Raw genomic sequence first — 14,105 nt, 5'->3', positions numbered from 1 at the left:
GAAATATAATGCAAACCAAACACAACTTTTACACTTTCTAGGAGCTGCATTATGGCTTCCCTGATAGCTCAGTTGGTAAAAATTCCGCCTGCAATGCAGGAGACCCCAGTTCAATTACTGGGTCAGGAAGATCCACTGGAGAAGGGATAGGCCATCCACTCCAGTATTCGTGGGTTCCCCTCTTGGCTCAGCTGGCAAAGAATCTGCCTGCAATGCGGGAGACCTGGGTTCAACCCCTGGATTGGAAAGATCCCCTGGAGAAGGGAAAGGCTACCCACTCCAATATTCTGGCCTAGAGAATTCCATAGATTATACAGTCCATGGGGTCACAAAGAGTCAAACAGGACTGAGCGACTTTCACTTCCAGGAGCTACATCTAAAAGTTACAGAAAACAACTTGTCACTATAAAATGTTACAATGAAATGTTTTACATTCTATTTCCTTAAGTCTTTGAAACTTGATGCATATTTCATACTTGAAGGTCATCTCATACTGGAGTAGCCATTTCAACTGTTGCACTAGCCATGCAGTACCTATCATCTCAGAGGCAGTACAAGGCAAGATACAGATTGGCAGGTGCATGCTCTGCATTTAAAGGAGCTTTAAATTATGTCTTAAAAGGAGCCACTTGAATGTATCCCCTAAGGCAAAAGACAGCACGGTGACAAAAGTTATTTTACTAATTTTACTCCCAGAGTTGGAACTGTCTGGTTAAGCAAAGCAAAAAATAACGTCTAAAGCCTTTCTTAAAATTCTTTTGACTTTTCAAGGATTATCTGCAGTGTTTACACTAAAGCATAATAAACTGGACTAAATGAAACCATTAGGATACTGGCGGTTTCAAATACGCAAAGCCAAAACAAAACTGAAACTTAAACCAAGCTGTCAGAATCCCAAGATGTACAAAACAGAAATCAAGTCCTTCCATTAGTCCAAATACTAGACATATAATGTTAAAATACTTAACATTTCAGTATTTCTATGTTACTGTTTTTCAAGATATATTGCTATGGATACACAGGATTATGAAAACTCAGATCAGAAAAACTTAAATTTAAAAGGCAAAAATTTTGCCTCCAGGAAATGCTAACATTTAAACTAATCTTAGTAAAGACTCAAAACCGTAAACATTACTTGGCAGTTGAAACAAAATCATTCAATTCTCCCCCGCCCTCTTCCAAGGCTTCTAATGTTCTAGCTTCTCCGGTAGACTGCAGACCAATTACAACACACTGGAGGGAAAAAAAGAATGCTATTAATTATAAATAAAAATAGATATGTGGTTTCTTACAACATATTTTACACTTAGTTTTTAAAAAAGATTTCAAGGCTTCCCTGGTGGCTCCGTGGTAAAGAATCCACTTGCCAATGTAGCAGACATGGGTTCGATCCCTGATCCAGGAGGATCCCACATGCCACAGAGCAACTAAGCCCTTGCACCACAACTACTGAAACCCACATGCCCTAGAGTCCATGCTCCATAACAAGAGAAGTCATGGCAACGAGAAGCCCAAGCAATGCAACCAGAGAAAAGCCCGTGCAGCAACACACACACAGCACAGTCAAAAATAAATAAATTAAAAAAGGTTTCAAACAATAATTACCCATTTTGTACATGTGTACCAATGTCTTATTTTGCATATTTGAAATGCGCTATATGTAAAACACAGCCAGGTGATAGTATTACAGAGGTGAACACTACTGAAGCCCCTGCTCCAGTTTTTTGTGCTTTAAGTAGATATATATTCGCCAAAAAAGAAAAACCTTTAAAGTATTATATATCCATGCTATCAGTGGTTACATCTATGGATAGCCAAGTTATAGTGATGTTTATTTGTTTATATCTTTTTGAGCTATCCAAATTCTTTATAAATACATATTGCTTTTATTGTCATAAAAATGCATTTTTTAAAGTCTCACTGTTAATACTCTTTCAACTATCCTTTAGAAGCAAAGGTTTTTATAAGTAGAAAACCTCAACATCCAAAAGATTACAACACAAAACCAAAATCGCATCTGTTAATGCATTCTCCAACTTACTTTTCCATTCTTGATTTCTTCTCGAGCTAGCTGCACAACCCTTTTAACTTTGGACGCTATGCACAAGTATTTGAAAAATCTCTGGTGAGCAGACCAGAACTGACCCCACATGGATTTCTTCATTCTCTGCTCAGCATCAATAAGATCTGCAGCTTGCTGAAACCGCTCTCGAGCAATGACCCACTGAAGGCACACAATCAACAGATATTTCAATCTTCGACTGTGATTTACTTCAATATGACTAATTCAATCAAAAGAATGTGTATGATACATTTAACATTAATTCAATGAAGCACTTTCAGTATCTTGGGAACCTCTAAACAAATGTTTTTTAGGACATTCACACAGAGCTGTCTCAAAATTCCTATTAACTAATACAGTAATTTTAGGAAACACTTAAGTTGATTTTTAAAGCTATGCACGCTATGCTATAAATGGTTATTTCTTTTAAGTTACTGTAACAGAGAAAATTGGGAAAATACAGGATCCAGTGATTTATCTGCTGTTTTACGGCAGATATATACTGTGAGCTGACAAACATTACACTGGACAAAACTAACAAAAACATCATCAGGTACATTAAAAATACTAGGAGTTAAGGAAAAAAGGCTCACCAGTTTGACTGCTTTGTTATACATTTTAACATAGCTCTGAGAAAGAAGAACTTCCTCAATTTTGAAGGTCACTCCAGTAAAGCTCAGCTGTCGAGCAATGTACATTCCTCTAAGCTTCATATCCATAGCAACTATTTCCATGGCACCAACACCTCTGAATAAAATTAAAACACACAGTAACTATCATTAAATATAGTAGAGCTTTAACATACATGGAAGAGATTTTAGCAATAATATCTCTTTTAGATTGCTGAGAACAAATAATGTACACTGTAAATTGCATTACCTCCGTTCTACTGCCTGAATAAAGTCACTGAATTCTCTAAATGGAGTTCCCTCACCCCATATTCCAAGACGGTTCATATAGGCCATATTTCGTGGTTCAGAAGCACCTGAAAAACACCCAAACAAAACATATTACAGCTGAAAAAAATAACACGTAAAAAGATACCTTTATCTTTTAAATAACTCACCAGTGGCACTAGCATAGACAACTCTGGCTTTTGGCAATTTGTTCTGAAGTTCTAAAACTGCTAAGCCTGTCTTGGTTGGCTTTGAAGAACCAACAGGACATAAGTTTTTTGCTTTATGACATTCATCAAAAACTATCTGTAAAGAATAAATTAAGGAACATGTCACTTTAGTACCAAGTGTCTCTAATCTCAGAAAGACTTAGCTTTTATTTCCTTGAGGCCTGGGCAAACATGCAAGAGTCCCAAAGAGTTAAAAAATTCTGGAGTGAAAATAAATCATGATTATCAGGGGGAAGAGATGCTGTTGGTAACAAGCCCCTGCACATGAACTTTGTTTTTTCACTAGCACCCATATACCTATCATCTGGTTTCATCAAACCTTAACATTTTACTGTATCTGCTGCAGACTGTTTTCTTTTTTAAAGTTACAAATATAAATAAAGCCCTCTGTGTGATTCTTCTCCTTGATACCTGCCACCACGCTAGCCACAGAGGCATTCACTGAATTTGGCACTAATCTTAACTAGACATTTAACTCTTTTTCTAGATACAAAAAAAAGTTACTACTGGAAAATGAAGGCTGCTTAAATCAAATGGGGGATTGGTGAGGGCCTGTGGTTTTTCTTTTGGATTAACTGCTGTTACACTGTCCTTCAGGTGGCTGAAAGGAGTTTTGCAAATTCTTCAGACATCACTAGGTGCCAAAGCTCTAGCAGGACAACTTTGATGCTAGATGAATTCTGCCATTTTGCTAGCAATGATACAGTTCTTGGGTCCACCACTCCATTAGAACCATTGGCTCCAATCATACTAATCTGTTACAAATCTTACAAAGCTGAGTACTTCTGGGTATTTAGGTCCACATTCTATTTTAAGGCTGCAAATTCAGCATGTCCCATACCTATTAACATTTTCCTAAAGCAGGAACTTAAACAGTGGCCTCATATATGACAGCTACAAAGCAGAATCAACTATCTGACTCCCTGCAAGCTATGTAATCATTAAAGCTCTCATTCCAGCAGTCTTATTAAACTTCAGAATTCCCATGTATTACATTAACTTTCATGTCATTAAAAAATATAAAATTTGTTGCAAAGGATACCACTCCATCGAAGTCATCACCGCACCAATGTAGAAGTTGTTTTAACCTCGTCTTATATTTACCACCAGACTGACTTTCACCAATAAGGGAAGAATAGGTAGCAAAAATAACACCCTTCTTCACACTCCCATTATGTTTGGAAGAAATTTTTCCATATTTAAACTGAAAAAGAAAAGAGAAGAACTTAATACACATCTCTGAAATATTTATTCCACCCAAATATATACAGCAGGGAAATGATACCAATACACTTTTGTCTCTGAAGTTATTGATCCCACCCAAATCTATACAGCAGGGAAACGATGGTACCATGATGGGCTTGAGGAAAGTCAAAGGACCTCTTAAGTTCATACACAAAATTTCTCACACACAAGTGCATACATACATACACACACATGTGTGTATATATATACACAATTAATGTATAAGGATCCAATTTTCAGTCTATCCTCAAAAAACATTACAAACCAAACTCTCCCCAAGAAAAAGGCACAATATTCATTCTACCAATATATACTATGCATTTTCTATATGCAAAGGATTGTAATTAAGATCTGAGGGATATATAAGAATTATGATCAATAGTTACTGCAGCCCTCCTCAATTATACTGACTCAGAAATTAAATTAAAAATATTTCTAGATGCCCATTACATGTTTTAGTTTTGAACTGCTGGTAATCATCCAAGATACAATACTTTTTTACCTACCAACCCATTCAGTAAACCTCATCCCAAAAAAAGTCACTGATGGGCAGGCGGAGCAACACTGAAGCAACTTAGCACTAGCCTGTACATTTACTCACTTAGGACCAGATGTACATTTACTCACTGTCAAAGGCCTAGCAGAGAAGTGCCTGCAGGAACTAGGTGTGTCTAGTCTACCCCTGTGACTCCAGGAATTGGTGCCTAGCAGGAGGCCAATAAAAACTCGCTAAATGAACATTAAACTGTGCTTCTAGAAAACGAAACATCTTTTCTTCCACATGACAGAACTGTTTTAACATGAACACAGGTACAGGTATACAAGTTCATTGAATATACAAATTATCTAAACCAGTCTCCAAATCACAATTCATGATGCAAAGGACACACTACCTGCCCATACAGCTTTATTATACTGCACTCTTATACTCACTGTATTGGTTTCATCCATAAATAGTAGTTTTATAAACAGAAACAACAAATGAAAAAAAAAACCCTGAAGACTGAGAGAATAAACTCCATAAAAAGAGACAATGCCTATTTTATTTGCCATTACATATCCCTACCTGGCACATTATCTAAACCAAAAATTAACAACTGTGGCTAGCACTCACTATACTTGTTGTGAAATAACTCATTTAATCCTCTTAACAACCCTACCAAGTGGAAACTATCATTCTTGCCTCACAGATATTTACTGAATGAACAACTGAATAGAAGACTTTCATACCTTATTCAATGAATGGACCAAAATGTTTTTTGCTCCAATATCCCTCAAATCTCTTTCAGCATCATACTTTAAATCATTTGAAACACTGAACCTACAAAAAAGAAAGGGAAAAGAAAAATACACAAATTAAATGCAAATCCTATCATTCTAGCAGTATTTGGGAATAAATAAAATCAGGCCTTGACACTTCTAAAAAAATACACCTACTCATTAAGACCCATCCCCATATGCTGGATCATTTGCAAACAAAGTTCCGATAATCTTTAGCACTTACCACAAAGCCCGTTTTCTACTCAACAAATAATTTTCATAGATGATTCCTGCTATTGTCCTTCCTTTTCCTACACCAGCACCATCGCCTATTAAGAAGCCGGCACGATCTCCATTAGGTAGGAACGTTTCATGTTGCTGAAAAAGGAAACGCTGGTAATTAATCTATTCCTTTAGATATTTTGGTGACTGGTTCCTCATATAGTATTTTAGCAATATATTAACACTGTCTATTTTGATACAAATGAAATACAGTTAGCTTAGTATGGAAACTATATTCACTATACAGGAATATCTTGTTTCATTTTGCGGCATGCACTGTTAACTGCACTTCGGGTAAACAGCATTTTTTTTTTTTAAATGAATTGACAGAAATGCTGTATCAAGCAATCTTATTGGTGCCATTTTTCCAAAAGCATTTGCTCACTTCATGTCTGTATCACATTTTGGTAATTCTCGTAATACTTCAAACTATGTTATTATTATTATGTTTGCTACTGTGATCTGTGATGAGTGATCTTTGATGTTACTATTCTGACAGGGTGCCATGAACTTTGCCCATAATTAATAAACACTGTGTGTACTGTGACTGCTTCACTCACTGACCATTTCCCCCATCTTTCTCCTTCTCCTTTGGCCTATTTCCCGAGACACAACAGTACTGAAATTAGATCAATTAACAACTCTACAATGGATTCTTTAAGCATTCAAGTAGAAGGAAGGGCTACCATGTCTCTCACTTTAAATCAACAGCTAGAAATGATTATTTTATTTTAAAGGCCAGACCGCAGGGCATGTGGAATCTTAGTTCTCTGACCAGGGATCGAACCCACAGCCTGTGTATTGGAAGTACAGAGGCTTAACCACTGGGAAGCCAGGGGTCTTCCCTAGAAATGATTATAATGTAAGGAAGGGGTGTTGAAAGCCACAACAGGCTGAACACTAGGCCTCTTGCTCCAAACAGCCAAGTTGTGAAAAGAAAAAGGTCTTAAAGGAAAATAAAAGTGCTACTTCAGTGAACAAACAATAAGAAAGAAAACTAGCCTTATTACTGATATTAAACTTTTAGTGGCTGAGACAGAAGACCAAACCAGCCATAAGATTCTCTTCAGCCAAAGCCTAATCCAGAGCAGGGCCTGGATTCTCTCTTCAATTCTATGAAGACAGACAGGTGAGAGCTGCAGAAGCTAGTAGAGGCTGGATCATGACGTTTAAGGAGTCTTCTCCATAACATAAGCACAAGGAGAAACAGCAAGTGCTGATGTAGAAGCTAAACCAAGTTATCCAGAAGATAATAGGGTAAAAGTGGCAACATTAAACAACCGATTTCCAATGTAGATGAAACAGCCTTCTATTTGAAGAAGATGCCATCTAGGGTATTCACAGCTTAAGAGAAGTCAATCAACGCCTGGCTTCAAAGCTTCAGAGGACAGGCTGACTTATGAGGGGTTAATGCAGCTAGTGACCTGAATCTAAAGCCAATGCTCATTTCCCATTCCAAAACTCCTAGGGTCCTTAAGAATTATGCTCAATCTATGCTGCCTGTGGTCGACAAGTGGAACAACAGAGCAGTACATCTGTTTACAACATGGTTTACTGAATATACGAAAGCCACTGTTGAAGGCTACTGCTCAGAATAAAAGATTCCTTTCAAAGTAATACTGCTCACTGATGATGTACCCAAGAGCTCTGATGGAGACACACAATGACATCAATGTCACTTTCATGCCCGTTTTATAACACAACAGCCATTCTATAGTCCATGAACCCAAGAGTAATTTCAACTTTCAAGTCTTACTCTTTAAGAAACACATTTTGTAAGGCTGTAACTGCCAGAAATAGTGACTCTTCTAATGATCTGGACAAAATCAATTGAAAACCTTCTGAAAAAGGAGTCACCATTCTAGATGCCAGTAAGAACATTCATGATTCATGGGAGAGGTCAAACTATCAACATTAACAGAAGTTTGGAAGATGACTCCAACGCTCATGGATGACTTTGAGCAGTTCAAGACTTCAACGGAGAAAGTAGATGCTTGAGATGGAACCTACTCCTGATGAAAATGCTGTGAAGATTGTTGAAATGACAACAAAGGATCTAGACTATCACATAAACTCAGTTGACGAAGCAGTGGCCCAGTTTGAGGACTGACTCCAATTCTGAAAGAAGTTCCACTGTGGGTAAAATGTCATCAAACAGCACTGCATTGCTACAGAGAAATGGTTAATGAAAAGAAGAGGAAATCAATGCAGCAAACCTCACTGCGGTCTCATTTTAAAAACCTGCCATAGCCACCCCAAATTTTAGCAGCCACCATTCTGATCAGTCAGCAGCCATTAACACCAACGCCAAGACCTTGCACTAGCAAAAAGATTACAATTTGCTGAAGTCTCAAGTGATGATTGGCATTTTTTAGCATTATTTCTAAATTAATGTATATATATTTTGGGGGGGACATAATGCTATTGCACACTTAACAGACATCATAGTGTTAACACTAAGTTTTACATGCACCAGGAGACAAAAAAGTCCATGTGACTCATTTTATACAATGTTTGCTGTACTGTGGTGGTTTGGAACCAAATCTGCCCTAACTTTGAGATCTGACTTTGTTTTTCTTCCTTGCTACCCTTGCGTGTAGCAGGTAACTGAAGCTAACAAACTGGTGAGCATTCTTCCATAATTTTTCAATGTCTATACAATCAAATACAAACCTTTTCATAACACATAAATATAGTGGATGGCTGCCTATTTGTTTTACAAAAATGGAGTATATCAGAAATCCTCTCAAAACAACTGGTGTAAGATAAAAGCTGGTACAACACCCATATGGTAATACCAAAGTTTATTCAATCACTCCCCAAGGGTGTGAGCTTTCAAATCTTTTCTAGCTTTCAGTCTCTAGGAGGAAAAAGCTGCAACAAATAGCCTGATATGTATGTTCTTATCTAATAGTTCCATGAAACAGACTCCCAGTAATGGAACTGTTAGGTCAAAGGATATAGGCATTTTTAATTTTAATACATGCTCCTAGTGAATCCCAGAAAGGCTATGACAATTTATCATTTCCACTATAAATGTAGTCACCAAATCCATGCTATCCTTTTCATTTTCTAATACATAAAACTAAAAAAAAAAAATCACATTCACAAGTTTTTCATTCAAGGAAAACTTAACTTTGAATTAAAACAAGTCTATATTGTGAACTAAGATTAAAGATAAAACCTGTACATAGTTATAAAATATTATGGCTTACCTGGGCTGCATAAGTAATTGCTTCAAGCTGTAATGCTGATAACCAGCCATTATCAATGGTTTCTTCAGAAATAGATGTCTTGTACCAAACATCAGGAGGAGTAACACTGGATAAAGAACTAGTCTCAACTACAGCATCTGGGTGACGTAGACCAATTTTTACTAAACAAAAGTTTAAAAATACTTCATTTTAATTATTCTGAGTAGTAACACTTCTACTCTTATCATAAAATATTATAGCACTTCTCCTCTGATAGAGAAATGTAAGTAACTATACACCCTGGGATCCTAGGTACTACTTAAATTTAACTAATGTTAACTTACTTACCAACTACCTATGGTTTAAACAGAGACTTGTGGGGGGGGGGGCTCAACAGGGAGGGGGTTCACAGAGATTCATGGCTGACTGGGCTTCTCTGGTGGCTCACACGGTAAAGCATGCAATGCAGGAGACCTGGGTTCAATCCCTGGGTTGGGGAGATCCACTGGAGGAGGGCATGGCAACCCACTCCAGTATTCTTGCCTGGAGAATCCCAGGGACAGAGGAGCCTAGAAGGCTACAGTCCATAGGGTCGCAGAGTCAGACATGACTGAGTGATTAAGCGTAGATAGCATGGCTGATTCACATCATATGGCAGAAACCAACACAACATTGTAAAGTAACTATCCTCTAGTTAAAAAGATAGTAAAATAAATAAATTTATAAAAAGAGACCTGCTGATTAAAAAGATCTAGAAAAATACCATCTCAATTCATACCACCAGGTTCTCCAGTAGTAGCATACTCCTAGATTAAGTTCATTTTAAATGATCCAGAAAGTATGGGACCTGGAATCCATATACAGTTGGTAAACAGATTTTTAGTTTAAGTCGTCTTATTAGTGACTTTTTATAGAAATCCAGAGTGTATGACAAACAAATTTTAGCCATAGATTTTCCCATCTTATTACCCTCAGAAAATGAAAACGTGAAAAAATTTATATATAAACTAAAAATTACTAGTTTCCAACTTAATATACTGGCCACTTAAAAAAAAAAACCCAAAAACTGAATCACGGTCCTTGTGCGGAAGAGAAAGAAATGGTGTTAATTTAAACCACTGAATTCAAATAGCACATTTTAAGATTCCCATGCTTTTACAGCTTGTTTTAGATAAGCTGTATAAACTATAATGCTGAGATATATGTTTACATCTCTGTAATTTACTCTGATTTTATAATCACTGCTGATATGAGCAAAATTAACTTGAAAGGAAAAAGCTTTTTTACTCTTGGTTTTAAAAGACTTCATTCCAAACTAAAGTTCGAAATTTGTGTAGGAAAATTAAAACTCACAGTAGAATTTTCATGTAGCTATTTTAAAACATATTACAGTTTAAAACATATTCATACACAGCTCATACCTATCAAATCCTGAGGTACCCAAGGTGGACAGATCCTAATAGGTAACAATGTGTGGGGAAAAGTTATTTAAGTTTAAAAAGAACCTAGAAGTTCATTATTTTAACAAATCTCAAAGACATACATTTTATTGGCATATACTCTGCATAGGTTTCCGCATGACCCATTTCTTCTTCATCTTCTTCTTCTGGTTCATCTTCCTCTTTCACAACAGGGACCTTCTGTAACACAGAGAGAGCAAAAGTCCAGAGAATAGAGGCCCAACCAACACACAGAAATACTCTTTTGGAGGAATACCCACTATCTTCATCTTGGAAGCAGGACATGCCATTCTATAGTTCCTAAAATCTAGGTCATACTCTATGGCTTCCCTGCATCTCCAATGATGAGCACAGACAATCTGTGATATGATATCATCACAAACACACACATGGATCACCACAGGGTTCCACCACCTTCTCAAACCAGTTTCCCTTTCAACACTGCCCACCAGCCTCCATGATGCCCAGATGTCTCTTTAACCTCCAGTCCTCACTCTTCATTCCAATTCCAAGAACAGAAAGAACAAGAGGTTTGGAGAAAAAAGGTGGCTGAACCCCAGCAGCACATTCTACAATCTCATGGGCAGGAACTCGCTTTAAGTCTCACTCCCACCCTCTTTTCAGTTCACCTCTATCTGTTTTCTTTCCCTTGGGTCCTAAAACCAAAACCCCAGAAAACTCAGGAGTTTAAATGTTCTTCTGAAACACAAAATTTATTTCAGAAGTCTGTGTCTCCACAGACACAAAAACAATACCACATCATCTACTCTCCAAACACTGGCACATCTCAGAGTAAAATGACGAGTTATTAGTAACTACACCAGGAGAACAGCAGACCAGCAGAAGCCCACACAGTCCCAGGCAAAGTGAGTGAATGGCCAATATAGCCATGTACCTTGTATTCCTCTACAGAATCTTAGAATGGTAGAGACAGGGAGAAATAGGGGATAGGAAGTCCTAAAAAAGTTTCTTTTCACTACCAGCAAACCATAAAGGGAAGCTCTTTATGAATGAGGGCTTAATCAAGGAAGAATGCAGGGAGAAGCTGTGAGACCCAGTATACCAAGGAAAGGAGGAGAAAGACAAAGAGAAAACCCAGTTAGGACATACAGGTAATGCCAAGGATAAGATGGTATTAAAAGGTAAGATCAGGCTTCTCTTTTGTTTCATTTATATTTTACTTATTTTTACTTAATCTAGAGCAGAATATGATGACACACAGATACTCAATAAATGTGGGAAGGAATAGGGAGGTGATAGATAAACATTCAGCCAACATCAACCCATGAAGTCCTTTAGGAAAAAAAAGTCAAGAAAACTGAATATTCTCAGAAAGTATGCCAAAATGAAACCCAGTTTCAGAAATAACAGACCAAATGGGGCTGGCCAAAGAAACAGACACAAACCCCAATTCTGCTGAATTTGTGTAGCCTTGGGCAAATCACTACATCCTCAGTCCTCCCTACCCCCTCTTTGCACCTCTTCTTCATCTATAAAACAGGAATATACACTATACTAAATGACCAGCCTCCCTTCTCCCTCTACCTTAAAAAAATTTTCTTACCACAGATATAATTGGAGGATTAGCTGGTCACAAAATTCAGGGACCAGACAAGTAATATTTCTAAGCCAGCTGGATGCAAAGTGGCAACTGACACCAAGCTTAGGGTGAAGGAGCAAAATTAAGGGGAGAGAAACTGTGGCACATGGGGAACATGTGACTAATGCACAGTAGATGCTCACTACAACTCTAGGTATTTTTATGTGTTAGCAACTCATTCAAGATTTTTCAAAATAATGTGGAGGCCAAACAAAACACATGTCAATTGGTTCTGGTCCACAAGCTACCAGTTTGCAATCTGTTAGATGTCACTTAACTACTAGGACAATACAGAACTTTTGACATATTACGGGCAACATGGGCTGGACTAGAAACTTGAACACTAAAATCTTTAAGAAAAATACATTCTTATTTTCAAAAAAATCAACTTTCAAGTAAGCTGTTGGCACACAATTACTATGTAAACTGATACTGCCAGGACTTATTCTCCCGGTCCCTGTTCAAAACCTCAGGCACAAGTTGCTTTGCTGTCCCTCCAAGTCCAAATTCCATTCCCAGTCTTACCAATCCTCTGGTATCGTTATGTACAGTCACCTCTTATTTTCTTACTGTTTTTCTTCCCCCTTACCTTTTCCAATCACCTCTGAAATTCCTCAAGTTTAGTTCCTTGTCACTTCCTCTCTGGATCACCTGACAACCACCTAACCTGTTTCTTCTTCCCAATCCATCCTGAGTCACTAACAAGCCCCTCTACCTCCATCCAGTGGCCCTCACTGGTGCTGCTCTAAGTCCCAAGTCCAACAAACGCAAGACCTTCTACAGAGCCCCCAATCAACCATTCCAATACAACCAAGGCAAGTCTCCTAAGCACATAGCTATCCCTTCTCTGTGCCTACTGATGCTGCAGCTCCCTTCCTAATATGCCCTCTCAGTTTCTCCATACTCAACACCCCAACTCCATGACACCTCCTCCATAAACTGAACTCCTACCAGGCCACCAGAGTCTCACCTTCCTCCAAACTCATAACCCTTATTGCAAGCATCACAGTGCACCTCTTGCTGTACCTTGTATTACTACTTAAACCACGTGGTGTTAAATTACATTACTAAAAGGGGGAACCAGAAACCCACTTCACAGAGGCAGGGTTAAACACTGCAATTATTAAATATAGGAATAGAATCAATTTTTTGCCTTTTCATACAAAGGTCCCTCTAGTCAAGGCTATGGTTTTTCCAGTAGTCATGTATGGATGTCAGAGTTGGACTATAAAGAAAGCTGAACGCCAAAGAATTGATGTTTTTGAACTGTGGTGTTGGAGAAGACTCTTGAAAGTCCCTTGGACTGCAAGGAGATCCAACCAGTCCATCCTAAAGGAGATCAGTCATCAATATTCATTCGAAAGACTGATGTTGAAGCTGAAACTCCAATACTTTTGGCCACCTGATGTGAAGAGCTAACTCATTTGAAAAGACCCTGATGCTGGGAAAGACAGAAGGCGGGAGAAGGGGACAACAGAGGATGCGGTGGTTGGATGGCATCACTGACTCATTGGGCATGAGTTTGAATAAACTCTGGGAGTTGGTGATGGACAGGGAAGCCTGGTGTGCTGCAGTCCATGGGGTCACAAAGAGTTGGACACGACTGAGCAACTGAACTGATAGTATCAATTTACCTGAAGCATACAGCACTTTCAAAATGTAATAAAAAAAGTTATCATATGCGGAGGGAGGTGGAGGGAGGTTCAAGAGAGAAGGGACATATGTGTACCTATGGCTGAGTCATGTTGATGTATGACAGAAACCAACACAACACTGTAAAGCAATTATTCTAGAATTAGAAATAAATTTTAAAAAAGCTATCATGTAATTGCTTACAATTAAATCATTATGTGATCTGACAGTTCATAACTAGCTA

General features: G+C 37.9%; 1 protein-coding gene across 2 annotated transcripts in view; it reads right to left on the bottom strand.

Moving 5' to 3' along the window:
* SBNO1 (strawberry notch homolog 1) overlaps nt 1–14,105 on the bottom strand; it is a 55,544-nt gene that overhangs the window by 26,862 nt on the left and 14,577 nt on the right. For both annotated transcript variants that reach the window (XM_020901315.2, XM_020901316.2), the window contains exons 6-15: nt 10,713–10,809; nt 9,191–9,351; nt 5,938–6,071; nt 5,664–5,754; nt 4,231–4,392; nt 3,129–3,264; nt 2,942–3,047; nt 2,656–2,809; nt 2,042–2,224; nt 1,136–1,233 (exon numbers count right to left, since the gene is read on the bottom strand). In XM_020901315.2, the coding sequence (XP_020756974.1) occupies nt 1,136–1,233; nt 2,042–2,224; nt 2,656–2,809; nt 2,942–3,047; nt 3,129–3,264; nt 4,231–4,392; nt 5,664–5,754; nt 5,938–6,071; nt 9,191–9,351; nt 10,713–10,809 (1,322 nt within the window). The remainder of the gene's footprint in view (nt 1–1,135; nt 1,234–2,041; nt 2,225–2,655; nt 2,810–2,941; nt 3,048–3,128; nt 3,265–4,230; nt 4,393–5,663; nt 5,755–5,937; nt 6,072–9,190; nt 9,352–10,712; nt 10,810–14,105) is intronic.

The sequence above is a fragment of the Odocoileus virginianus genome, chromosome 12 (assembly GCF_023699985.2).
Source record: "Odocoileus virginianus isolate 20LAN1187 ecotype Illinois chromosome 12, Ovbor_1.2, whole genome shotgun sequence".
NCBI classification, from domain to species: Eukaryota; Metazoa; Chordata; class Mammalia; order Artiodactyla; family Cervidae; genus Odocoileus; species Odocoileus virginianus.
This window is presented reverse-complemented; position numbering and strand designations above follow the sequence as displayed.